Genomic DNA, 26,148 nt, shown 5'->3' with positions numbered 1-26,148 from the left:
CCTCAGCTGAAACCTATGGGAAGTATTTAACCTTGTTTTTTCATCCAGCAAGGTCAGGGCCAGCACGGTCAGGGCTGCCGCTGCACTGGGTTAGTCGTAGCCACTGTTGATGTAGAAACAGAACAGTGCCTGGCACTCAGCCAGAGTCTCGAGCACCTGGTTCTCAGGCTCCGGGCGGGGCGGGGCACACCTCCTGTGCCTCACCTGTTACAGCTCTCATGATGAGGTGAAGAATAGCGCAGCCTGTGTAAACTCAGGTTCCCATTTCAGCCCGCTTTGTAATGACATGCTAATCGACCCAAACCGCGGGCTAAACAATAGCTGGTGGACACAGTTGCGCACCTGTGTGAAGACATAATCTTTTCTTTTGGAATTTCTATTCTAGGAGGAAATTATTATGACAAGACCCATGTCATTGTAAACCAGCCCCTGGAGGGGAAAGAAACGCAGAAGTGGGACATTGAAATCCTGTGAGACTCGGCAGCATCCCTAGAAAGAGCCAAGGGGGAAGCGCCGTGCCTCCCCGGACAGGAAGCACCACCGGTGCTCACCACCGGGAGCTCAGCATATTCTTGCCAGGGGCTCTGTGCCCCTGTGAGGAACGGGTCATGATTTCTGGTTAAAGGTTTTGTTCCTGCTTCATCTCCAACGTGGGTGAGCAAGTCTACCGACGCCGGTGTTCTCTCTCCATCCACCCAGTACGTTCCGTTCCTGACAGCATCATTTAGGATGCTGGCGGTGCTGCCGACCTGTAGGTATTCACATCCTACTACATGTGTGGATGAGTCCAAGGCGCGGGGAAGTAAATTCCTATAGGTTGTGAATAATTTTCGGCAATATTTGAAGAATAGTTAATAAACCTATTAAGCTGCTGTATTAATAGCTAAACCTTACAGGTTTTCTATTGAGGCTTTTATAACTGAAGCACCATAAGTATTCATACTTGTAACTGACCCCAGGGAGGGACCTGAACTTTATCAGGAAAAGGGCTCAAATATGGAGTACTGTCTGTGGCCATCCTTTGCTCAGTCCTTCAGACTTAAAAAGCACAAATCACCTGACCATCCTTGCACTCTAAGTATTAGCAAGACACCCTGTGGGCCACAGGACTCAGTGTTACCTGTCCTGGTGTGAGACCTCCCCCTCAGTTTCGCCTGATCTGCCCTCGAGAAGGGTTCATTAAAACTGTTTCACCTCCATAGAAGATGGTCAGGTATTTATTTGCCTGATAAAGGGAAGTTTCACATGTTCAAATTAAAACCAAGTAGTAGTTGAGACTTGACTATACCATTTTACTGTAAGTAAAAGTGGAGTTGATTTTTCTACGAAATAGAAAACTCAGTGTTCTACTCCCATTTTAAATAGCTTTTATTTAAGCAAAATCAGATAGGATATCACCTTGGGCTTAAAGTAATCATTACCACCTTTAACCATACAATACTCAAGCATTTTTCCTTCCTGAGCTGGTTTTAAACTGAGAGTTGGAGATAACTGTTCCCTTTATCCCCAACTTTTGCCAGAAAACAGAAAAATGTCCTATTTTTTACATAGAAAGATTGGAAGTTCTCCAGTGGTATTTTTTAAAATATCAACCTATATGCACTTTAGAATATAAAGTAACAGTGAATTGTTTAAACTCAAAGACCCACTATTTTGAGAACTTTTTATAGAGACTTGGTCTTTCCACGTAGATATCACTGGGGTTTTTCCTTTAATCTCAGGCTCTTCTGTCATCTTTCAAGCAGCATCTGTAAAACTCCCTCACGCCCATAGACATGAGTGCCTCTCATTAGTGTGGCAGCATTATTTAATGAAACTTATAGGGGTAACTTTATTTTAAATGGGGGCTTGTGTATACAAAAGGTATGTATATTGTCATTGTAAAAAAAAAAAAAGTTAAAATTTTTTTCTTCATGTTAATTGCTTAAAAATTTTTCAGAGCCAATGAGGCTCTTTAAAGAAGTTTCTTCCAAAGAACAGAGACAAAGCCAGGTAACAACTTCTAAATTTAAATGATACCTTTATTGTCGTTGTGCCTTTTCTACCACACTGGATAAATAAACCTGTCACAAGTACGGATTTGCCACTTTCTAGGACACGGAGTAATGTGCCATCCTTTCTTTAATGCATACGACCACTTGTAACCGGTGGGTCTCCTGTTACCAGAACACATGCAGTCAAGTTGTATGTAACCATCCCTCCAGCCCTGTCTGCTACTCAGAGCAGCAGGGGCCCCCAACATATAAATGTTTGCTTTTCCTGTGTATGCAAAATCCTAGACACGGTGCGTAGAGGCGCTAGACTACCTGGAGTAAACATTCTGTCCAGAGAGACAAGGCCAGGCTCTCCTTTTCCTCATCTGTAGCAAGTTTCAGGTCCTTGACAGAAATCGCTGAGCTGCTCCAAATTTGCTTCAGTGCATCCACATGAGATAAAGGAAAACGAAGTCCATGAGCCTGAAAAAGGATAAACCAGTCAGATCGTACTCCACTTACGTCTCTCCAGGGGCACTCTCATATAAACTCCCAAAACTCTTCGTACGCCGTTATTTTTGACGCCCTTCAAAGTATGGAACTTGTTTCAGATGGGCTAGGCCAGTGGTCGGCAAACTCATTAGCCAGCAGAGCCAAATATCAACAGTACAACGATTGAAATTTCTTTTGAGAGCCAAGTTTTTTAAACTTAAACTATATAGGTAGGTACATTGTTATTAACTTAATTAGGGTACTCCTAAGCTGGCCTTTGCTAAAAACGTCCTCAATCTGAGGGGTTAACCTCAGCAAACGTACCCCCCACTTCTTCTAACGCCACTTCTTCAAAATAGACTCGCCCAGGCCGAAAACCGACTTCTGTGCATGGGCCACGAAGTTTCAATAGCACTGTACGTGCGCGCCCGCACGTGGTATTTTGTGGAAGAGCCACAGTCAAGGGGCCAAAGAGCCGCGTGTGGCACGCGAGCCGCGGTTTGCCGACCACTGGGCTAGGCTATGCACATAGACTATAATCAGATAACTTACAGAATTTGCCAATTCCCGTATGAAAACTCAGACTTCAGGAAAGACATCCTAACGTAAATGCTTAGCATTACATTACACCTTTCCTGCACATCCAGCTACTGTCTGCACGTCACAGAACCATGTGACTCGCAAGGGCTGTCAGGTGTATGGAACGTTAAGCCCGCACTGCAGTCATAACGAAGCACATTTCCCATAAATCAGAGGGAACAGACTCTCCCAGCCACCACCGACCGAAGGAAAAGCATCCACTTCAGGTTGGAACGAACCTCTGTTTCCTCGCTCCCCATCATGTGTGTCTCTCTCCTGTTCTGTAAGGAGTGGTAGATGTAAACCATCTTTTCTTGAGTTTCATCCTTTAAAAAGAAAAAGCATTAAGTCATCAACAGAATTTAGAGGGTTTCGTTACTAGGAGCTTTTTCCAATAACATGGGTCAACAACCAAGAAAAATGTTAAAACCTCGGTGCTTTAGTGAAATTTATTGACTACTGTAAAGAATCCTTTGGGCAAAATGTTGTGATATATTGTGTGTCTGCCTATTACTTCATTACCGTCCTCGCAGATTACGATTTGTTTGTAGCAAATAACAGATAAAACAGCACACCTGCTAGAGCATCTTCAGAAACCTGATTTCATCCAAAAGCAACCATTTACATAGCAACCTAATGAAATACTCAAGTTTCTTCACTTAATCACACCCGCACTTTTTTGCATCAAAATTTGACATGAAAATGATGGCGTGAACATTACCTCTAGAGAAATACCAGCTGTGTGATCTATAAAACTTTCATTCCAATTACAGTGGCCTCCCGCTCCCTCCCACACAGTGCAGCTCAGACTCTGCCAGAGCCTGCCATTCCCTGTCGCCTTAGGTAAAGCCCCAACACCCTGGCCTGGGAGAGGATGGCCCCAAACTGATGCATTAGCAGAGTGACGGCGTTTTTCAATGAAGATGTGTACTTTTGCGGTGTCGTGTCTATTAGAAACCAGCCCCCCCAGGTCTGGCCCTGACGGCTGGAGCAGTCTGTTCATCTAGGTGCCCCCATCCCTCCAGTCATCCCTGAGGTGCCTCCCGAGAAAGCTGGCCAGGAGGCATCGGGTGAAGCCTTGGGCTGGGACAGTTCCAAGGGTCTCTGGGTTGTAGGGGGAGCTGTGACAAGTGCAGAGGGTCCAACCCAGACCAGGTGGAGCCCAGGAATTCATTATCTCAAACTTTTCCAGCTGATTCTATGATCAGCCAGTTTGGGGAACTACTGGGTCACGTATGGAAAGTAGAATATCTTCCCACAGGATAGAGATTTTTTTAAGAAGAAACATCAACAAAACTGTATGTAAAGACAAACCTGCACAGTTTACAGGACGGAAGAGGGACTGAGGTAGGGAGACGCATGGACAGGATCCAAAGTCATCTGAGCAACATGGCCTGAAACCCAACTGGGGGCAGAGACCAGACAATCACTATGTGAGGGCAATTAAAAGGGTTCTGTGGGCCTCCATGTTGCTCAGTGGTTGAGCATCAACCCATGAACCAGGCGGTCATGGTTCAATTCCCAGTCAAGGCACAGGCCCAGATTTCGAGCTCGATTCCCCAGTAGGGGGCAGGCGTGCAGGAGGCAACCAAGTGATGATTCTCTCTCATTGATATTTCTATCTTTCGCTCTCCCTCTCTCTGAAATCAGTTTTTTTAGAAGGATTCTGTGGGAGATGAGGGCAAGCAAGCCCTCAAATGCCCACCAGGAAGGGAAATGTGGAACAGGAGGTCTGGGCAGTATCCGCCCTAAAGCAATGGCAGGCACTGAGCTGTGAGAGCAGAGGGACTGCCAGAGGGGAGGGCGTGGCCACCTGTCAGTCTGAGGGAGATGCCCTGAGGACGGAAACCTCTCCCCTCCGGATACTCACAGACCCACCCTGATCCGGCATCACCGTGAGGACGATGTGGTCTTTGTAGCGCAGCCTCACGATGCTGTCCAACCTCGGCAACTGTCCGCCTAGACAATCCAGACAAAAACGCAGTTTTCAAAAGTGGGACCCGCAGGATCCAACTCGTCCGCAGGTGCAACTGTTTAAGGACACACTGACTGACAATTTGCAGTGAGTCCAATCAGGGTATTTCCTTACTGACCCTGACATTTATAGTGATGACATATATAGTTTACATCCTATGGAGCCCATTCTCATAGTGAGGACAGATATAAGATGAGCCGATAAGTACATTAAATAGACATAAACAGCGGAGACGGGCCCTGCCCTTCTGCTCAGAGCACTCCGCCTCCAGTTTATCCTCTTTTGCTGCTTATTCTACATGTGGACGCCAGAAGGAGCACCTGCGTTCAGACTGCACCACCCCATCAATTACTAGTTGCGCGACTGGCAAATAGTCTGTGTAGATCAAGCATGGTGTCAGGTAGAAGCCACCTGGTAACGTTCACAGGGACAAAAATAATTTTCAAATTGAATTTAACTTAGTGAAAAGGCAGCCACTACAAGCAGACTAGCCTACAGGGCCCTCTTCCCTGGCAAGGGATCACAGCTTTATTGACTACAGTGGCTAAGAGAAGGAAAACTAGAAAAATATTCTGGGCCGTTTTCCGAGACTCAGAAAGCTCTGTTCTGTTAAAGATTAAAATATGTGCTGGTAAAACATTTGCTATTTTGAATAGATACAATCAAAAACAAATCCTACACTTCCCCCAAAGATATAATAAAAATAGAATCAGTGTTAGAAGGGATTGTTTATTCCAGTGGTTCTCAGCTGGCGGTAAACAAGGCTTCTATAAAAGTTGGTGAAAACGCTGCTCTCGCCCAGCCCCACTGAGGAAGAGGCAGCCCCTGGCCCCGGCCTGGCCACGGCCTCCCGGTGTCCTACAGAAGCGAGGCGGCTCCAGAGACCATGTAACACACAGGCCGCGCTACTGAGGTCAAGACGAACAGGACTGCTGCAAACACGTCAGGACTCAGGCCAAAGAACATCGTCCACACGGCAGAAGTGACCGGACAGCTCCTGTCCTGGCGAAGGAGCCCGCTGCTGACTTGCCCGTCGTCACATCAGTCCTCCTGCCATGGGCTCAGATGTACGAGTCCCAGTCACAGGATCCCCGACCTCCCGACGGCACCTAACCCAGAGCAAAGCCCTTTGACGGAGATGCCCCATAGCTCCCAACAGTGTGTGTGGGCCTCTGCGCTGCAGCAAGTCAATAAACCCCAGTGTGTCCGACCACAGGAGCTGGTGTTGCTGGTCTTTGCTACAGAACATGGAAATCAGCACCCCCCGGAAGTGTGTTAGGTCATTTGCAGCCTAAGCCTGTCACAAAACCGTCACCTGGGACTTGGGGGAGGTCGGTGATCACCTGGGGCACTCTCCCATTCCACCTGCTGAACGGCAACGTGCTCCCCCTCCCGGAGTTAATTCCAAGGAGAATGTCTCGATGTTCAAGCCCTTAAAACGTCCTGACGACGGCGTTTACCCGAGTACCTGTGCATACACATATATCTCCCCCAAAATCAGAGCTCTCATTCCCCACGGGCAGGGACTCGAGGTCTGTGCGCGTGACTGAGGTACACGAAGCTAAGGCGTGCGTGCAGCATGTGTTGCCCAACCACACACACTAGAGACAGGCCCAGCTCTGTGGAAATTCTAAAATGCTCCAACGTTCCACCTGCTCAGAGAGGCCACCCAGGAAGCCTCCAATACCACGTTGGCCTGACCCCGAGGAGACGGCAGCTCACCTGGCATGGAGAGCGCTGCTCCGTCTCCCACGTGGAAAGGGGGGAGTCTGTTCATGACAAAGTCCTTCTTCATGTCGGATGAAAGCAGCTGGTTGGTGCCTTCCAGGCGGTCGGCAAGCGTCCTCAGAAAGCCACTTAATCTCCGCCTCACATCGGCTGTGGTTTCCACCTGCTGGAAACGGAGGAGCGTCCTGGCCCAGAATCCAGCAGAACCTGGGGCCTCGGTCCCGGTCTCCAGAGCAGCCCCTGGTATAGACACGTCCACGTCACCCCCAGAGAGTGGGGACTGAGCAGACCGGAGCCCCTCTGAACAACGTCCCATTATTTCCATATAACCACTGCCCGTCTAAAGCTGCCTATTGTTCGCACACACAAAAATCCATCCTCAGGATTTTGCCTGGAAAGGGGTCCCTGGAAATGCAGTCTGGGCTCTGGCCTCTCGGAAAGCAAATCACTGTCCGAAGGTGACCGCGTCAGACAGTGAACGCACCTGTGCCCAATTCAGCACTTGTCCGCCCTGGGTTCACGCATCTTCTCAAACCAGCCAAACGGCTGCTTGCCCAACGCAAACCCAGGACGGACAAGAGTGCCAGGGAAACGGCAAGGCTGGGCCCCCACCGGGCTCTCCTAAGCAGAAATCTCACGTGCGCTGGCTGCCCCTCAGGTCCAGCCACGTTACTTATGCAGCGTTCACTCAGCCAGCACTCCCACAGGGCCCGCTCCTGCCGCCAGGAGCACAGGGAGGCCGCCTGCACAGCACCGTGGCTTCTCGGTCACACAACGTGCGGCCCTCCCGTGCGTCCTCAACCACCCGGCTCTGCGGGGTCAGCGCAGGAGAAGGGACGATGGCTCGATGGCTGGTGTGAAAAGGGCCCTGGGGGCCCTGGATGTCGGCCACGGCGTCAGCTGCCGGGGCTGTGAGCCCCCCCTTCCCCACCTGCCTTCCCCTTACCAGGAGCAGCTGCCGGGGGATGCCTGCCCGGAACGCCACATCTTCCTTTGCGGCATCAAACACAAGCCCCGAAATGGTGTCCAAAAGGAAATCTCCCCACGAACTGGAACACGCACCACCACCAACAAAACCACAGAACAAAATACACAGAAACCACTGATTACTAGTCAAGCCGGACACCACAAATGGCACCTCCCTGCACTCCAGGCCCCGCCCAGCACCCCCACCCCCATTCCCTCCGTCTGCGTGACCCGCAGGCACACCTACACGCTGGTCCATCCCACTGTCCTCCCGCCCCTCCCACACTCCGACGGGCAGTCAGCGGTGGGAAGGGAGACTTGATTCATAATTTCTCTTAAAGATGCCAAGAATTAAACATATACTATCATGAAGTAGAAAGTTGAAGGGACCAATTTTTTTAATGTTTTTAACTGTAATAAGTGTCTGTGAGGAGAGCTTTGTAGGAAATTTTAACAATCATCATAGGACCAAAAAAGTTTTATGTGCAAAAATTCCAAAAGCAATACATTTAGGGTAACAGCAAGATCCCCGGACTGTGTAATTATCTGCAGTTACACGTTACCTTTTCCTTCGCCCCTTATACAAGAGTAAAGAGTAAAACATCCGTCAACATCCATTTCAAAAGAACTGATCTCACAACTTGCTGAACTCTAGCAATGGCTTTCCTGGGGTAGGAGGTCGAAGCCAGTGGCCAGAAGTAACACCTGGGGAGGCGATTCAGTGTTCAATTACCTGTGCTCTCTCAGGGGCATTTAGAATTGGCTCGCCCCTAAAAGTGCACCCGTGTGAGAAACCACTCCCGGGGGTGCCCTCTTTAAACACCTCTTAGCTGTTTAAATTTTCCTGTGTCACCAGCGGGTGTGGCTGTGTGCGAAATGGAAATTCACCGTGTGACTCTGGCTTCGCACTCAGTAAGCAGAATTAACGCATTTATACTTCCCTCCCCGACAAGCGGCCAAGGACAAAAACCACAGGAGGGCACGTTCCCAAGACATCCACTACCCCCTGGTGGGCTCCCGCTTTGCGACAGTCACCCCAACCTCACATCCTGGAACTGGAGGAGGCGTGCCGACCTTCCCCAGCACAGAACCAGCTCTGCCTGCAGGGTCACGGGCGGTCGCGTGCAGCACCCCCCCCCCCGCCCCACCCGGGGGAGCTGAACTGCGTTAAACAGAGCCGTGTGCTCTTCTACGAGGCCGAGTGGGTCTTGGGCCTCTTGAGGAGTTCACTTTGGTAAAACAGCCAGATCACCTGCTGCTGTCCCACCAGCAGGCCCCAGTGTTCCACATGCTGCCCCAGAGAGGTGCTGGGAAGAGGCCCCCCCCCCCCAGTGCCTTAAGGAGCACCAGGCCCAAGGCAGGGGACACCTCCAGGGTGCGGGGTCCTTGAGTAACGTTTCCCCTTCTCACTCAGCTTGGGTGACGCCCAGCTTTGCTTAGTGCATCCTCTCTGCTCCACGAGTTTCCTCTGCAAACCTGGGATACAGTTTATCGCAGCCTACCTCCCTCCTACGCCGCTTCCAGCGTGTAAGCCCACAAAGGCCCTTCATGCAATGCCCGTACTCCCAGCGACAGCGCAGGGCCTGGGGCCCGCATGCTGACAAATTAATGGCTGGTGTTTAAACGGGGTTTGAGCTGGCAAGGCTGATGCTATTAGGAAATCATTCACAAGGTGCCACTGCCCAAGGCCTGTCATGTGACAAGGCACCTGCCGAAATGGAACATGGAACTACTCTTAGGTCTGACTCCTCCAGACTGCCTTTCCCGCTTTAATGCCTACAACTGTAAGAAGTGGGAGCCTTCACAGAGACCCAGAGGTTTCGATGGTAACGGAGTTTCTGTTTGGGTAATGAAAATGTTTTGGAACCTGATAGTGGTGATGGTTGCAAAACAGTGTGAGTGTACTTGATGTCACTCAACTGTACGCTTAAAATAGTTAAGCCCTGGCTGGGTGACTCAGTTGGTTGGAGTGTCATTCCGGACGCCAAAAGGTTACAGATTCAATTCCTGGTCAGAGTACATACCCAGGTTGTGGGTTCAATCCCCGGTCAGGTCAGACAACCTAACCATTTTTCTCTCTCAGATCAATGTTTCTCTGTTTCTCTGTTTCTCTCTCTCTCTCTCTCAAATCAAGGGGGAGGCAAAAGTAGGTTTCAGCTATTCATATGAAAAGATATGCAGATTATGATTATTACAACAGCTTATTTATTAGAATAATGTACTCACAATTGTAAACCTACTTTTACCCACCCCTGTATATATTTTACCACCAAAATAACATTTTTACAGAGAGACAGACAGACACACACACTAGAAGCCTGACTCACTATCGCAGCCATACCTGCAGCCATGGTTCCTTCTTCCTAAACTACGGGAGCCATAATTTGGAAAACTCCCAGGGTCATACAGTCGGGTTCATGACATCTCCAGGAGGAAGCCCAGGCCGGCCTACAGCACAGGACACTCAAGGACTATGAAGTCAGCAAAGGAGCCTGAACCCCGGCTTGGAGAAGTGCGAGGGTGGTGGCCTGAATGCCACCTGAACGTGGCTGCTGCGAGCCACAACTCGGGCTGTCCCGGGACGCCAGGCGGGGAGGCAGGGTGCTCACCTGCTCTGGTAGGTGCTGATGGTCAGGTGAGTGGAGTGGGCCAGCCCCGGGGGCGTGTCCGCTTGATGGATGGTCCCTCTGGGAAAGTACAGCAAGTCACCAGCCTAAAGGGAGGAAAGGAAGAGGGGGAAGAGTTAACAAGGATAGCTTCTCCCTCTTCTGTTTTACGGAGACAAACGCAGGCTGAGTTTCCGTTCTCCATCCTAGAAATCTCTCCTAGTGGGGCACGGGCTCCTGGAGGCCTGCGGGTCACTGTGACCCGTCCTGGCGTGGCTGTCAGAACCTGGAGTCACTTTCTTTACGCACCGCCCAGACCCAGGCCGGGGAGGGGTCAGGGCCGGGGAGGGGTCAGGGCCTGGGAGGGGTCAGGGCCGGGGAGGGGTCAGGGCCAGGGAGGTGTCAGGGCCGGGGAGGTGTGTCAGGGCCGGGGAGGGGTCAGGGCCGGGGAGCTGCTCCCTCTCCACCCCGTGGGGCTGAGAACAGGCGCCCACAGCAAATTACCCTCCCGAAGTCTCAGTTTCTTCGTCTGTAAAATGGAGGCAACAGCCCCAAGTCTCACAGGATTACTGGAGGATAAAGGAGCTCTCGGGCGATGCTGGGTGGGCTGTTATAACACGGTTTTACCCGCCAGTCCCTGCCAGTCTGTACGCTCTTCCAGGCGCAGCCTGTCTCCATCTGGATTCCCAGAACCTAGACTACCAGGGCACCCAGCACACGTGACAGACTCGAGAAATGTTTGAATGAAACACCAAATAACCCCTCACCTGAACCTAAAAATAGAAGTAAAGATCAGGTACTTCCTCGGGCAGGTGAGCCTCCTCCACCCTGTCTGGCTCTCTCCGGGCCCACCCCTGCCCTGAGCCACCTCCTGATCCCACCTGATGAGGGCACCGCAGCAGCTGCCGAGGAGCGGAGAGGGGCTCTTGAGAGCTGCTTCCCTCCCGTCTGCAGCCATGGGAAGCAGTCCGGCTCACTGGGTAAGAGCTTGGAGCCTCTGGCTCACTGGGTAAGAGCTTAAGCCGGTGTGGCTCACTGGTTGCATGTTGGCCCATGAGCCAAGAGGTCACTGGTTCGATTCCTGGTCAGGACACGTGCCCAGGTTTCAGGCTCCATCCCCAGTGTGGCATGCAGGAGGCAGATGTTTCTATCTCTCTATCCCTCTCCCTTCCTCTCTCTCTAAAATCAATAAAAACATATATTTTTTAAATGCTTTAAAGAAACATCAGATTTAGCCCAAGCTGGTTTGGCTCGGTGGATACAGCATCGGCTTGTGGATTGAAGGGTCCCAGGTTCGATTCTGGTCAAGGGCACATGCCCTGGTTGTGGGCTCGATCCCCAGTGGGAGACATTCAAGAGGCAGTCGATCAATAATTCTCTTTCATCATTGATGTTTCTATCTCTCTCTATATTTAAAAATTAAAAAGAAAATATCAGATTTAAAACTTTTTTTAAATGTTAAGATCTTCCTTAAAGCAAGAAACAGTATACAATTATTACATTCAAAGGGCTACCCTGGAGGCTTACTTGCCACGAACCCAGCTGACCGGGAAATCAGTAGTTCAAGTCCATAAATGCTTTCCTCACAGTTAGAGCTAGCGTTGCTGGGTGTTTCAGTGCCAGTCCTCTGATGAGGCCCTCACATACATACTTCATTCATTCATTCACTCATCCCACGGACACTGACTACCACTTCCCCGCCCTCCCCCCACGCCAGGCACTGAGCAGCACAAAGACCTGCCTCGTGCAGTGCATTCCAATGAGCAGGCGTTTGGCTTAGATTTTTAAAAGTAGCAAATAAATGATGTCAAGCAGTGGTAATGCAATGCAAGCACAAGCAGCAGCAGAGGAAGGAGGAGGGGCCGATACTGATGGAAGGGGAGGCGGGTGTGCCTGGGGTAAGTGGTGCCATTTTATCCAGAACGCTCAGCGGAAAGGCGCTCTGCTGGAGGGACAGCTCAGTGTAGCTCAGGGTAGTGAGTGAAGGTGGAGGTGATGGGAGGGGAGGGGAGAAGGCAGCAAAGCAGCCAGACTATCGGCCTTCTGGGCGGTTTGAGGGCTGGGCTTTTACTCTGGGTTTAACCAAAGTCACTGGAGGGCCGGGCAGAAGGTGCACCGGATCTCAAGGGACCACTGCGGTGGTTATGTCAGAAAAGGAAACACCAAATAGGAGGTTTTTGTATAAATCCATGTCCAAGGGGTTTGTCCTAAACAAGAAAAAAAATGGTGACACATTTATAGAGGGGAGGAGGCTGGGACAGGGTGGGACATGATTTTTATTTGGGAAATATGAAATTGTCAACACCTTTTACCTTTCTAACTGAGACTATATAAGTCTAGAGTTTAAAGACATGGACTAGAGATACAACGCAGCATTTAGGATACGCCAGTGTGGAAGGCATTTAATCCGTGGACGTGGCCATGGATTGAGAAAAGAGGTCCAGGAAATGACCCTGGCCCCTACCCTGCGGAGAGGGGAAGACCGAAGACAAAACCACGGAGAATGACGAGCAACAGTCAGGAAGGGAGAGAAAGAACCATGAGAGGAGAGGGCGCCTCCCGGACACACAGGGAAGAAGGCGAGGGTCCCAGTGTCACATGCTGCCAACAGGCAGACTAAGGTGGGGACTCAGGGTTGACCCTGTCCCTGACCGCGGGGAGGTCACGGTAACCTTGAGAAGGGGGCTCTGGAGGAATGGGGGGAAGGAAAGCCTGCAGGGAGGGGCTCCCGGAGGGGGAGAGGAGAGAAAGCCGAGGGCGCTGTGGCAGGGCCCCAAAGATGTCTGTCCTCACCCCAGCGCCTGTGCAGAGGCAGGTCACACAGACAATGGCAACAAGTGTGAACAACGGCTGCGAAAGGAATCAGGTTGCTGACAGGGCTGTTTTCTGGACTGTGCAGGTGGGCCCCAAGCAATCACAGGATCCTTACAGGGGGGAGCATTGGCAGGGAGCACCGGAGAGAAGGCAGCACGAGAAAGACCAGGCTGCCAGCTGCTGGCCGTGAGCCCAGGCGGCAGCGGCCTCCGGGGAGGGAAAGGCCCAGAGCTGACCCTCCCCGAGGCCTTGGGAGGAATGCGGACTGCGGACACCTTGATTTCAGCCACGGGAAATCCCCTCTGGACTTGTGAGCTGAAGAACAGTGAGATAACAAATGTGTGTTGTTTCCAGTCACTGAGTGTGTGTGAATTTGTGGTAATTTGAGAAGCAGCAATATATTGACATATACCCATCTCTTCCAGGAATGTCACTGTAAGGGAGGCATCAAAGTAATATTTTTCAGTCATTACAATCTGCAATGTCAACGCTGTGGTCTGCGTGTTAATAAGGAGACTTAGACTTAAATAACTCGCCCAAGACACACAGCTCCTAAGTGCCGGCAGAGGGACTCAGGGCTGTCGGATTCCCCAGCCACAGTGCAGTTCCCGTCACAGGGCGAAGTCACCCCAGGATCCTGAGTTGGGCAGCCGTGCCACACAGGCGGCCACACAGGCGGCCACCGGAGGCAGGGGTCAGAGGGCCCTACACAGCCCCCGCCCACCACAGGGGCCCAGCTTTTCTATTGCATATACTGGGCATTTACGCACAGTCACGTTTGAGGGGTTTCACTGATTAAACTCGCACGTGCACAGACATACACCTGGGACAGCCCTGCGCACACGCTGCTGTCCTGCTCCTGCGGGAGGCGCGGGCTTCTCCTAACGAGCTGTGATCAGGGTGACCGGTGGGCGGAGCGCCATCTCCTCAGTCCCGGCCCCAGCGGCCCTTGAGGACCTGGCGGAGCCCAGCCCTCTGGGCGGGGCAAGGAGCCAGTCATCAGTGCGGGTAACTCAGCCCTGCCTCAGAGACCAGGGGCCGCTTAGCCTTCAGCCTAAAAATAATCAACCAAGAGCCTCGATAAACATGCTTCCCCAAGACCAAGGACTGCGAAACTCCCCCTGTAAAGGGTCAGGAATATTTGTGTCAGCGTTTGTGGTTTGTGGGCCACATGGTCTCGGCAGCAACTAGTCAACCCTGCGGGGTGACGTGAGCGCAGTCCGGGACTGGACCTAAGGAATGAGTGTGGCTGGGACCCAACAAACTTATTTATGTAAACGGGCGTCAGGCCATATGTTGACCCATGGGCCACAGTTTGCTGACTGCTGACCAAGAGCATAAGAAGTGAAAGGTACCCTTATTGTTGTGTTTATTGAAGTCTCCTGCAATACAGGCGCCCATCCTAAAAGGGGAGGTTGTTCCCCCAGTTACTGGCAGGCCGGCAAAGATTTTAAAATCAAGAAGGGGCCACAAGGCACTGAGTAAGAACTGGACACTAATTATAACTTCAACATACAAGAAATTTAAAAACACGGTAACTATATACAAGTATACCAGGTAGGCAGAATCCCTGGAACGGTCTGAATGAATTATTATCTTACTGACACGGAAAGAAATTCAATCTATGTTTTGTAGGAAAAGGTACAAAGCTTAACGATGGAGCTGTCTTATCCCCTAAGACTGCTTCTCACCCCACCTGCTGGGGTTGGCGGCCACGACCCCGGCCAGCTAACTCAGCGGTTCTCAACCTGTGGGTCGCCACCCCTTTGGCGGTCGAACAACCCTTTCACAGGGGTCGCCTAAGACCATCCTGCATATCAGATATTTACATCACGATTCATAACAGTAGCAACATTACAGTTATGAAGTAGCAACGAAAATAATTTTATGGTTGGGTCACAACATGAGGAACTGGATTTAAAGGGTCAGAAGGTTGAGAACCACTGAGCTAACTGCTCACAGACTGGCTTTCTCAGCAGCAGGACACCAAGGAGCCAGGGCAGGATCAAGCCACCCGGCCTCCTCCAAGGCCATCCTGATTACTGCTCTTCTGGCGGCTGCATGCAGCGGCGGGGGAGAGTGCAGAGTCGGCTGCAGTCAGGAGGAGCATGGGCCACTCTGGAACTACCAGTAGGAAAACGGGGGTCCCTGGCTGGGCTCTGCCTCAGCCGCCTACACCCAGTGCCACCGCGCCCCCCCCCCGACACCTGGCACAGCTGCCCAAGACCAGCCTTCCACGTTTACTCGAGAGAAGTCAGAGGGCAGCAAATTCATGATTCACTCCTGCTGGACGTGGATAGTATGTGGAGATTGCATAAGGTCACTTGGGAAATGAACTTAGCGCCTCCTTGGCTCACTTCAGCCAGCTACCAGGTGCCTTTGGAAGCTGCAGTGCTGGGGGGAATGAGTGGCCTGCCCCGGAACCCTGGGACACACTCCCATGGGACCGCGAGGGGAGCACTGAGCCTCAGACCTGAACTCGTCTCGGGAGGGGCGCCCACAGCGGAAGGCAAGGCCCGTACCTTCAACGTGAACTCGTGTGCCGGCCTCCCGAGCCTGTCCTCCGCCTCCAGGCTGTACTCGCGGGCCAGGGGCACCGTGGGGTGGTAGAGGCGCCAGTGTTTCTGCCCCTCCAGCTGCAGGATGAACACCTGGGGAGGGAGAGCCACAGGCCCGAGGTCAGAGCTTCCTCGCAGGCGGGTGCTCCCGAGGGAGCCTCCGGGGGCCCAGATGGATCACCCGTTTCAGATAAAAAATAAAAATGAAGATCAGACACATTTCACTCTGCACTGTGGCTTCAGCCTTTAAGAGGGATATCATTCTTCTCCCTTCCGTGAGGCCTCGCCGCGTTCTCTACATCCCACGACAGACCACAGTCTCACACCTTCAAATCTCCGACCCGACAGCTTAAAGCCCATGATCTCTCGCGGCAAAGCCGAGCTTCAGAGGTGACTGGATGTCTAAGATCCTGAATATAATCTCTGGCAGGCAGGAAAGCTTTAAGGTTTTTGTTCTTCATTCAGCCAAAGATATCTCAATACTCTGTTAAAAACGTATTTTTAAAGAACCAAGACCTTTTGGAAAATGCACTGATATCAAACTGCTCTTAAAGGGAGAAAAAAATGACTTGTAACTAATTACTCTGTGTTCACACCTTGTATTGGTACAAAAATAAAACTACAAAATACCTAAGCCAAAACGCTAACTGTTTCTGGCAGCTCCCGGGGAGTGAAATCAACGCTTGTCAAGGTGCCAGTGCTTCAGGGAAACCATGACCTTCACTCCAGCTGCCCCTAGATTTTCACAAACGGAAAGATATATGTATTTCTGGCAGCTACGGAAAAAGGACAAAGTGAAAGCAGATGTAAGGTCTGCTCTGTGGCTTCACCTTATTAAGGACCGTACACTGCCAAGTGAGAAAGCCAATCACACTCTTCTGCAGATAAACTCAACAGAAGGTGTGGCCCTCGTATCCGTCGGCTGGAAACGACCCGTCCCCTCGGGGAAGGAGCAGGAAGGAAACCGTTGGGTGGACGTGGTTTTGGCCCAACATCCAGGTGAGGTCGAGGTCTCCAGAGACGGCGCAGGAAGAGTGGACAGAGACCTGGCCCGAGAGGTGGCCTGAACCCTGACCCCCATCCTGACCCGACAATCAGCAACTCCTTCCCCCGGCCCCACAGCGCTCTCCCGCTCTCACCTCAACGTCATCATAATGGGGCGGCAGGCCCTGCGAGCCGGCAGGGGTTATGTACACATTCGAGCCAACCAAGGAGCCAAAGTAGCATTCCAGCTTCTCCTGGATCCTCCAAAGCTCATCCTTCAACAGAGGAGGGAAGGGGGAGGGGAAACGCCCATTAAACAGTAGGACGGGCACGTGTTCTCATTTGCTTATAGACTGTACTGAGCTATTAGCTCCCAGATCCCGAGAATTAAGAAGCGTGAAAGAGCCGACACCTCTGCCCTCGAGAACTTTCTGTGCGAGGACTGGCCCCACAGAAAAGCCTGGAGCACAAAACCAAGACTGGAAAGGCAGGCGGTCTGGGACCGGGCAGGCCTTTAGGCAGGGAGATGACAGGATCCAATTTACATTTTTATTGTATTTCTTTCTTTTTATCTTTGTTGTTGAAAGTATTACAAATGTCCCCTCCCCTCCAGTGACTCCCTCCACTCCACTCCCGCAGTTAACACGCCCCCCCCATCCCCCCTGCAACCCCCACCCCTGCAGGCCTTCACCACACTATTGTCTGTGTCCATGGGTTATGCATGTGTGCATATAAGTTCTTTTCTTAATCTCTCCCTCCCCCCCCCCCGCCCCTTCCCTCTGAGTTTAGTCCGTCTGTTGCTTGCCTCCATGTCTTAGAAGCTCACTCTGGCTACTGTGTGGAGAATGGACTGTCGAAAGCAAGAGATACCAGTTGGGAAGCTACAAAGGCAGCAGTGGGGCGAGGAACAAGCGGGTGGCGGGAAGGGAGAGGAAGTGGAAAGGTCAAGACGCACTTGGAAGTAGCACCACCGGGACCTGCTGATGGGCAATTACTCCCGGGCTTTTGACTTGGACAGTGAGTTAGCTCCCAGCTCCATCCACTGAAATGGGGAAGACTTGCTAAAGAGCAGCTTTTCGAAGGGGGAAAAGGAGTTCTCTCTTAGAAATGTTTGAGTTTGAGCTGCTAGAACCCCCGTGTGGAGACGTCTTTAAGTGAGCTTCTGGCTGTCTCCGTCTCAAGTTCCGGCAAGAAGTAAGGACGAGAGACTTACATTTCGGAATTCCCCGCACAAAATTGATATGTAACGGGATGGGAGGAGAAACGACAACCTAGAAAATGGGTACAGGCGGAGAAGGGGGAAAGGGGCCGAGTACCTGCCCCCTCTCCAGGCACTAATCCCCTCTTCAGGGTATAAGCCAGACTGAGGGGCGGAGGGGAGCCACATATCCCTGCGAGAGAGAAAGAAACCAGGCTTTCCCACGACAGCTGTGGGGCGGGCAGGGGACTGAGGCCACATGGACATCTGCACGGCTCTGCAGCCTCTCCCTGGCAGATGCAGGCCGTAAGGGAGGCAAGGACACGACCACCGTGATGCTACTCTGCCTGCCTTCAATTACAAGGAAGGGGCAAGCCCGACAGAAATGTCTGCCTTCCACCGAGAGAAGAGCCAGCCCACGGAACTTTTAACACCAGCAACATAATTTAGGTTTTGCAGCTCTATGCCACCCAACCATGTCCACCCTGCATGTTGGACATTTTCTAACAATTCAGCCAAAAGAGAACACAGAATCTCCTCATTTGAGATGCATTTGAAGACCAAACAGGCGCTCCCCCTGCTCAAGCCAGCAGGAGGCAATCACCAGGAGACCACAGGTGCCGGGAGCCGGTCCATCCTTGCTGTTTCAAGGGACCTGGCATATATAGCATACGGTTCTTAATATGTTTGCTCACCTTCTTGGCGCTGTGTTTTAACCAAGGTCACCTCTCCGAGAAAGGTTGAATCCCCAGGTAGGGATTTTCCCCTGAAGTTAGGGAGGGGATGAAACTCCTTAACTAAGTGCCAGGTGGGTAGTTAATCAATTTAACTACAAACAATCATGCTTAAGCTACATAATCTTTACTCCCTGGAATGGAGATAAGAAACGCCCTAACCTTTGTAATAGAAATTGACAGGATTAGAATCAACTGGTATAAATACAGATGCAACAAGACAACAGACAGAATTCAGAACACAGAATTTGGAAGACAGAACTGAGAACACAGGGCTTGGAAGACAGGACCAAGAGAGACAGAGCCTAGGCACAGAACCTATACAGAACGTTCTCTAGAGACAGAAGAACTTCGCTGGCGAGAGCATGCCGGAGGATCTTGGACCGGGACTGGCCTCGGAGCCTGGAGGCAGAGCCTGGCGAGAGAGCATGGCAGGGGATCCTGGACTGAACCTGACTGCGGAGATTGGCAGGAGAGCCTGACTAGAACCTGGTGACTGAACCTGACTGGAGTACCTGGACAGAACCTCTCTGGAGAGCCTAAGCAGAACCTCTCTGGAGATCGAGACCAGAACTTGGCTGGAGATCCTGGCTAGGCTGCTGATCAACTGAACGCTGTCTCCGTGTCATTCCTTCCTCGCCGACTCCGTCCACACCTTTGGGAACCCCTGGACCCGCTGGGGTTGGACCCCGGCACACAGGTTCGCCCCTGAGCTGGTCTGTGGCCACATGTTACCCCTTTAAACACTGGAGGATTCCGCGGGGGGAGAACCTGTTACCTTAAATCTCTGAGGCTGGTGAAACTGAATTGTTGCCCTTTTCTGATCGAAATCTTTTCTCAGCTGGAGGAAGTGCACTTTGCCATCTTTATTTAAAACCTTCTTCTTCCCGTGGACACAGCGGCAGACATTTACGTCCCGGCCATAGTACAGACCCCGGCCGCACAGGCTCTTCAGGTCTGAGAGCCTGAACAGCGCCTGGTAATACGCGGCCAGCGCAGGGTCCTCTCTCTGAATGAGCAGGGGCTTCTGCTCCCAGAACTCCTTGAAGAAAGTCTCCGTCTGGACGGGCGAGATTAAACTTTCGAAGAAGCCACTGGGGCTGTCGAAGTTTAAAGCGAGGGGCGCCCCCGCCGCCTCCGCCTTCGGCTGTTTGCAGGGAGCAGGCCCCTCTTCCTGCCCAGTCCCCGCGGGCTTTGCTTTCTTGGGCATCGTCCCGCCTTCCAGGCGAAGCTGTGAGGGGAGGCAAACCTACCAAAGAACAAAGAGCACGTGTTGGTGTTCGCAGGTCCTGTGCAGCCGTGGCCGCAGGAGACGCTGTGGGACCAGGCCCTTTCCTCCGGTGCAGCCTGGAGCCCACACACCATTCCTCCCGGCCAGGATTCTGCCTGCGGATCCCACATTCCTCTGGGGACAGCACGCTGTCCGTGCACACAGCACTGCTGTGGAATCCTAGTTTGTTTATCGGGAAGCATAACTCTCTCAGCAGCTCCCCGTCACAGCTCAGCCTGCGGCCACTGACACAGCAAAATCGAAAATCCTTTTAATCTGGCTTCAACCAGCACCGGGTCCCAAGTCTAATGAGATGTACTCTGAGTCACAGACACTTGGCTGGAGAGCCACCCACAGCGCCCACTCCAGGCGCTCCGCACCACAGCGCCGCCCCATCTGCGGCCAGGACGCCCACGGCCACGTCCCAGGCCGTGGTGTCAGCTGGCGGCCGGAGCAAGAAGCAGCCTGCTCCCAAGTCTTCCTCAACCACGTGAAACTCCCACTTCCAAATCTCAGCTTATGCCTGAAAAGTGTCACTTTATCAGAAACCTCTCTCCCATTAGAAAAACTAATTACAAGCTGAAAAGTGAAGGCTAAAGGTAGTTATATCCCAAGTCTTTAAAAAGCTGTAAGTTAAACATAACAACATACCCACATCACAAACCCCTACCACAGCTGCTCTATCTCAGAGGTGCACATGCCCTGGGCGCTAGGCCTGACGGACGGACGGACGGACGGACGGAGGGCGGAGGTTCTCACAGTGCCCAGGCAGGGGCACTGCTGGCTCGCAGACCGCACTGCAGGAGCAGGAGCAGCAACACCCGCAAGCACTGCCAAACCTCTCAGAACTGCCCCCAAACCACAACTATGGTTATCAAGCAGGTGGCCTTCGTCTGGGGTTCAAAAATGGTAATTCAAATTAGATGAATTTCCTGAAACTGCAAATTTCTATTTAAACTTTTATTTTTTCTAGGAGGCGGTGGCGGGTTCATTGCTTTCACCGGATTCTTAAAGGAGTCTCTGTCCCCAAAAAAGGTTATAAAAATCTGCACTTATAGCCCTAGCCGGTGTTTCTCCATAGTTAGAGCGGCTGCCTGCTCACCAAAGGGTCAAGGGTTCGATTCCTGGGCGCATGCTTGGGTTGTAGGTTCGATCCCCGGCCCGACTTGGAGCATGTGCAGGAGGCAACTAATTGATGTCTCTCTCTCTCTCTTCCCTCCCTCCAACTCTCTCTCTAAAAAAAAAAAATCAATCGAAAAAATATCCTTGGATGAGGATAAACAAAAAATAAATTTTAAGCATCTGCACTTATAAAAACCAATTTTTCCCTGAGACCAGTAACTTATTAGTAGATGCTATGGCTTCCTATTTTGTTGGGCTATCCGAATTGCAAGGACACTGTCTGCTTCTCTGTCGTTATAACTAAGCTGTATTTCAGCTACAACGTGGACTAAGTACAATTAGCGGTCGGGCCTAGGAATAAACCCTGGAATAATTTGTTACATATTGCAACAACTAATTTATTAATAAACCTTCAGAATACAACCCAACTGTAAACTGAACACAGCAGGAAGTGGAAACGTCAAAATACAAAACTCTCTAGTGACCTCATTTTAGCTTCTAAATTTTGTGCCCACAAATAGCTCAGACCGAGCGCTTTGGGTGGAGAAACACAGGATGATGGAAAACTAATAAAAATAGACACTCAAAGCTTGCACTGGAGAGGTAAGGGCTTAAGCTTAGAAAAGAAATTAACTTTAGTGTTTTATAATGTGTCGTCAATGAGACAAAAATTTGCTGAAAATGTTTCCTTTTCCTTTCAAGTTTTCCAGACCGTTTTGATTTCTCAACCAAAGAACCCAGGAATTCAGTGAAACAAAGTATTCCTAGTACTTAGACCCCAGACATGAAAACGGGTTAGCACCACGAAAGGCCAGCTTATGGCAGACCTCAGGGAGTTTTTACTTAGGAGCATTCCCACCACTGTTTAAATGTTAACAGTGACTCACTATGGCCCTAGCTCAGGGGTGGGCAAACTTTTTGACTCGAGGGCCGCAATGGGTTCTTAAACTGGACAGGAGGGCCGGAACAAAAGCATGGATGGAGTGTTTGTGTGAACTAATATAAATTCAAAGTAAACATCGTTACATAAAAGGGTACGGTCTGTTTTTTTTTTTTTTTTTTAGTTTTATTCATTTCAAATGGGCCGTAGTTTGCCCACGGCTGCTAGCTGGTCTGGCTCAGTGGATGGAGCACTGGCCACAGACTGAAGGGTCTCTGGTTTGATTGAGGTCAAGGGAACATACCTCTGTCAGGCGCTTTCGGGAGGCAACCAATCAATGTGTCTTTCTCACATCCATGTTTCTCTCTATCTCGCCCCCTCCCTTTCACTCTCTCTCAAAGTCAATGGAAAAAAATCGGGTGAGGATTAACAACAACAAAAAAAGAGTGACTCACTCCGACTTAACTGTTTGTGCAAACAATGTGTTTTATACTGAACATCTGCTTTCCTTCTGGGAGTCTTGGATTTTTTATTATTTTTTGGTTAATCCTAACCCGAGGATATTTTCCACTGTTTTTTCAGAGAGAGCGAAAGGGAGGGGGAGAAACACATCAATTGGGTGCCGTCCCAACTTGCCCCAACCTGGGCTGGAATCGAGATACAAGCTCTTGATGGGAATCGAACCTGAGACTCTTCAGTCCACAGGGTGGACACTCTATCTACTGAGCCAAACCAGCTAGGGTGGGAGTCTGGGAGTTTGGTACATATTGCAACAACTAAACTTCCAGGCAAAGGATGCTTAGGTGACTAGCCCCCAACTAACAATAAATCCTGGGCGCTGTCTAATGAGCTTCCCTGGTTGGCAACTGTGTAGCTGCCACACAACTAGTTGCTGGAACATTACACACTTGTTCCCCTTTTACTAAATTCAGTCAGCTGGGCTTCTTAGCGAGTCACTGAACCCAGGGATGCCCTGACACTCTGCCCATATTTAATCTTTAAAAACAATTGGCTCAGAAGGTTTGCATCATTAAAATTACCCTAAGATGAAAAAGTAGTTTCACATCCAGCCACACATCTCTTAGCCCCCACGATCGGTTAGCTTATAATGTAAGGATGTCAAGAGCAGGAAGATGCAATTGAAAGGCTTTTCTTTAAGCACAATATATGAACACAGTTATATAAGCACATTCCTCAGGAAGTGTGCTCAGACAGTGTGCAGAATACTAACGCCAAAAATATAAACACTTACGCATTTTTTCCATCTACAATCACTAACAAACACTAGCACTGCATAACAAACGCCTTTGTTAGAATATACATTTCACTATTTATACTGCCAAAAGTTACATCACGTATTGTTTCTGTGTTCACAATGAAATGATTTGAGGCTCAGTTCACTGGTACCTAGCTTAGAAGTTACTGGGAAAATATACCATTTCCCTGATTCTCACACTATCCATGTTGTAAAATAACAATTCTTTTTAACAGCTTTTGAGAAGTGGACAGATTACATTCCACACCACACTGAATGTACCAAAAACTGCAAGATGCCTCACCATTTCAGAAATAGCTAAAAAAGACATATCTTAGGATCTAAGAAATATGATAATTAAACAACAGAATGCTTTGTACAGAGGAGTACAGCCCACACAGCCTGCCTATAAACCTCACGGACCACCCAAGCAGAAGTGAGAATAAATATTTGTATAAAGCTTGGGAGGGGGGGCGAGCTTTTAAAAAACAATTTATACAAATTCTAAACCATTCTTTTGTACACCTAAAATAACATAATGTTCTATGGCAATTATATTTCAATTAGAAAAAGTAAAAAAGCAATTATACAGTTTGAATTGACTATAATCATTACAATGTAAAATTATTAAATCAAAAAAAACATTCACAATTCACATTTTACTGCCAACAGATTTTAATTTAAAAACAAAAACAAAAACACACCAACTAATCTAAACAACTCTGAAGGATTAAAACTCTACAAGAAAGTCAATACCCATTCTACGGCCAACAAACACAAACAGAGCCTTCCTATTGTTACTAATAAGTGTCCTAGCCTTGTCTACGGGAAATTACTGACAAGAAGCCATAATGCAGCTTCTTTTTATTTAAAAAAAATTTTTTTTTATTGATTTCAGAGAGGCAGAGAGAGGAGAAACATAAATGATGAGAGAGAATCGTTGATCAGCTGCCTCCTAGGCATGTGCCCTGACTGGAATCAAACCCTGACCTCCTTCCGGGTTCACCTCAGCCGTGGGCGTCCTTATCAACTCTGCGCTCAACCGCTGGGCCGCCCGCCCGCGCGATAGCTCGGCCTCTACAGGGCAGGGCGCAGCCTGCACACACCCAGAGCCTAGCCGAGAGGCACACCCGAGGTCCCAAGAAATGTCTGCTGAATGCATTTGCTCCCCGTTTTCCTCTTTTATATATAACTTTAGAGAAACATCTCAAAAGCTTTGCAGAAAACAAAGTTGGGGGAGCCCAGACGGTGTGCGCAGTGGGGACTGTTCTGATGGCTGCTGGCCCTGGGTGTTCAGCAGTGTGGCCGGCGCTGGAAGGCGCTGGGTGCCCGTGGGTGTCTATGCGCTCCAGAGCGCATCCCGCCGCGCGGTGGGGTCAGGAGCCTCGTTCACACACACCCCTCCGGGCCGCATCAAGCCTGGCAGCCGGGCCGGGGCCCCGCGCTAAGACAGGAAGTTCCACGCGGGCACTTCAGATCCACCAGCGGAGAGGCTGGTGGTCCGGCAGCTCAAGTAAACGCGCACCACGCCCGACAGAGCCGCTGGGCGCCGGTAACAGCCGCCGAGGCCCACGGAAGTGCCTGTGGGTCTGGGAGGGAAGACGGGCCCCTGCTGACCCAGCCCTGCGACGGGCAGGTGTTGGTTGTCAGGTGGTGCCGTGGCTGTCTGTCCAGTTCACGGACTGCGCCTCGCTAATGTGCTTTAGTGATCGTGACGTTGCAAAGCAGGAGGCCAGCGAGGCAAAAGCCATCCCGGCGACGGTGGGAGAAACCGGCTCCCCCGCCGCAACCGGAGGCCCGAAACCAGAGGCCGCCCGGGCTCAGCGAATGCGCTGTCCTTAGGCCCCCGCCTCCCCGGGCTACGGTCCCGACGGGGCGCAGCCGGTCTCCCTAGTCTAACCTGTTGGACAGCCCCACGCGGGGCAGCTGCGCTGGACACATGCGGTGACCAGTGGACTGTTAGGAGGGGAGGCTGCAAAGCTACAGTGGGGGGGGGGGGGGGAAGGAACGACAGAGACGCCCCAGCCCGCGCTTCCCTCCCGCAAAGCCAGGCTCCGGCCCCGGAGGGCGGGGCTCAGCCCACGTGGCGGCCGCTCGCACCCGGCCCGGCGCGGCGCGGAGAGCCGGCCTCAGCCTCCAGGCTTTCCGGGCGCTCGGCCCCGGCTCCGGGCCGCCGGCGAGCACGTGGGCTGGCCCCGGAGCCCAGGCCCCGCGGGTCCACGCCGCCCGCCCTGGCATCGCACAGCAGGTCGGCGGGCGTGCCCAGCCCGCAGCCACCCGCGCCCGCTGACCGCCCGGCCGCACCGAAGCCCCGGGCCGAGCCGCGGGGAGGGGTCCCCCTTCCCACCCGCGCCCGCTCGGAAGCCCGGAGGACGCGCCCGGGCCTCCCGGCCCCGCCGCTGCACTCACCCGCCCGGCCTGTTGCGCGCGGCCGCGGGGCGGGGCGGGGCGGGGCGGGCGGCGGGCACGCGCTCCCGGGCGCGCCGCGCGGCGGGGTGGGTGCTTCCGGTGCCCGGTACCCTCGCGTGTTCCGTGTTCAGCCCACAGGTTTCTGTCTTTGGTGTAAAAGGAAATAAATTGTTTGCTTTTTTTTTTTTTTTTTAGTTGGGGGCGAGATGAGGCTCTGGACTTGGGAATGCGCTCTAGCACAACCTTGTTCCTCTCCTGGGGAAACTGAGGCCGGGAGAGGGAAGCGAGTTTCCCAGTGCGGGGAGCTGGGGGTGCGGTGCGCCCGCGGCTTTCCTCTGAGCTTCCTACGCGATGGACTGCAATGTGTATCCCTCTGCTCCCAGAGAGAGAATTAATCCTGGTTTACAGGATACTGGACACTTTTTGTTACTGTGGCAATAGAAACAGCAAAAGCGATTGTTAAGTAATCTGGGCCTAAGGCTCTCCTTGGACTCTAATGTGGGAGGGGAGGCCGAAGGAGTGACAGCCTGTGCTCGGGCCTGTACCTGTAGACAGAGAACCACCCAAAGGAAGTGACTTAATCTGTCAAGTTAATTGGGACCTAT

At 51.5% G+C, this 26,148-nt stretch overlaps 3 protein-coding genes across 5 annotated transcripts in view; 1 reads left to right on the top strand and 2 right to left on the bottom strand.

Moving 5' to 3' along the window:
* The window catches only part of CRYBG3 (crystallin beta-gamma domain containing 3), a 128,955-nt gene extending 126,880 nt beyond the window's left edge, over positions 1-2,075 (top strand). For all 3 annotated transcript variants that reach the window (XM_059688035.1, XM_059688034.1, XM_059688036.1), the window contains one exon: positions 386-2,075. In XM_059688035.1, the coding sequence (XP_059544018.1) occupies positions 386-474 (89 nt within the window). In that variant the 3' untranslated portion in view covers positions 475-2,075. The remainder of the gene's footprint in view (positions 1-385) is intronic.
* Positions 1,998-25,641, bottom strand: RIOX2 (ribosomal oxygenase 2). Its single transcript, XM_059688037.1, has 10 exons — positions 25,544-25,641; positions 19,386-19,856; positions 16,831-16,950; positions 15,656-15,784; positions 10,323-10,426; positions 7,694-7,796; positions 6,742-6,913; positions 4,915-5,003; positions 3,284-3,370; positions 1,998-2,456 (listed from the first exon to the last, which is right to left on the bottom strand). Exons 2-10 carry the CDS (start codon positions 19,815-19,817, stop codon positions 2,298-2,300), a joined length of 1,395 nt encoding a protein of 464 aa, XP_059544020.1. The 5' UTR covers positions 19,818-19,856; positions 25,544-25,641; the 3' UTR covers positions 1,998-2,297.
* GABRR3 (gamma-aminobutyric acid type A receptor subunit rho3) overlaps positions 24,579-26,148 on the bottom strand; it is a 72,662-nt gene continuing 71,092 nt past the window's right edge. Inside the window, 1 exon segment of the mRNA XM_059686188.1 lies at positions 24,579-24,723. Within this exon segment, the coding sequence (XP_059542171.1) occupies positions 24,579-24,723 (145 nt within the window).

Source organism: Myotis daubentonii, chromosome 3 (genome assembly GCF_963259705.1).
Source record: "Myotis daubentonii chromosome 3, mMyoDau2.1, whole genome shotgun sequence".
NCBI classification, from domain to species: domain Eukaryota; kingdom Metazoa; phylum Chordata; class Mammalia; order Chiroptera; family Vespertilionidae; genus Myotis; species Myotis daubentonii.
Note: the sequence above shows the minus strand (reverse complement) of the source record. Positions and strands in the feature narration are given on the sequence as shown.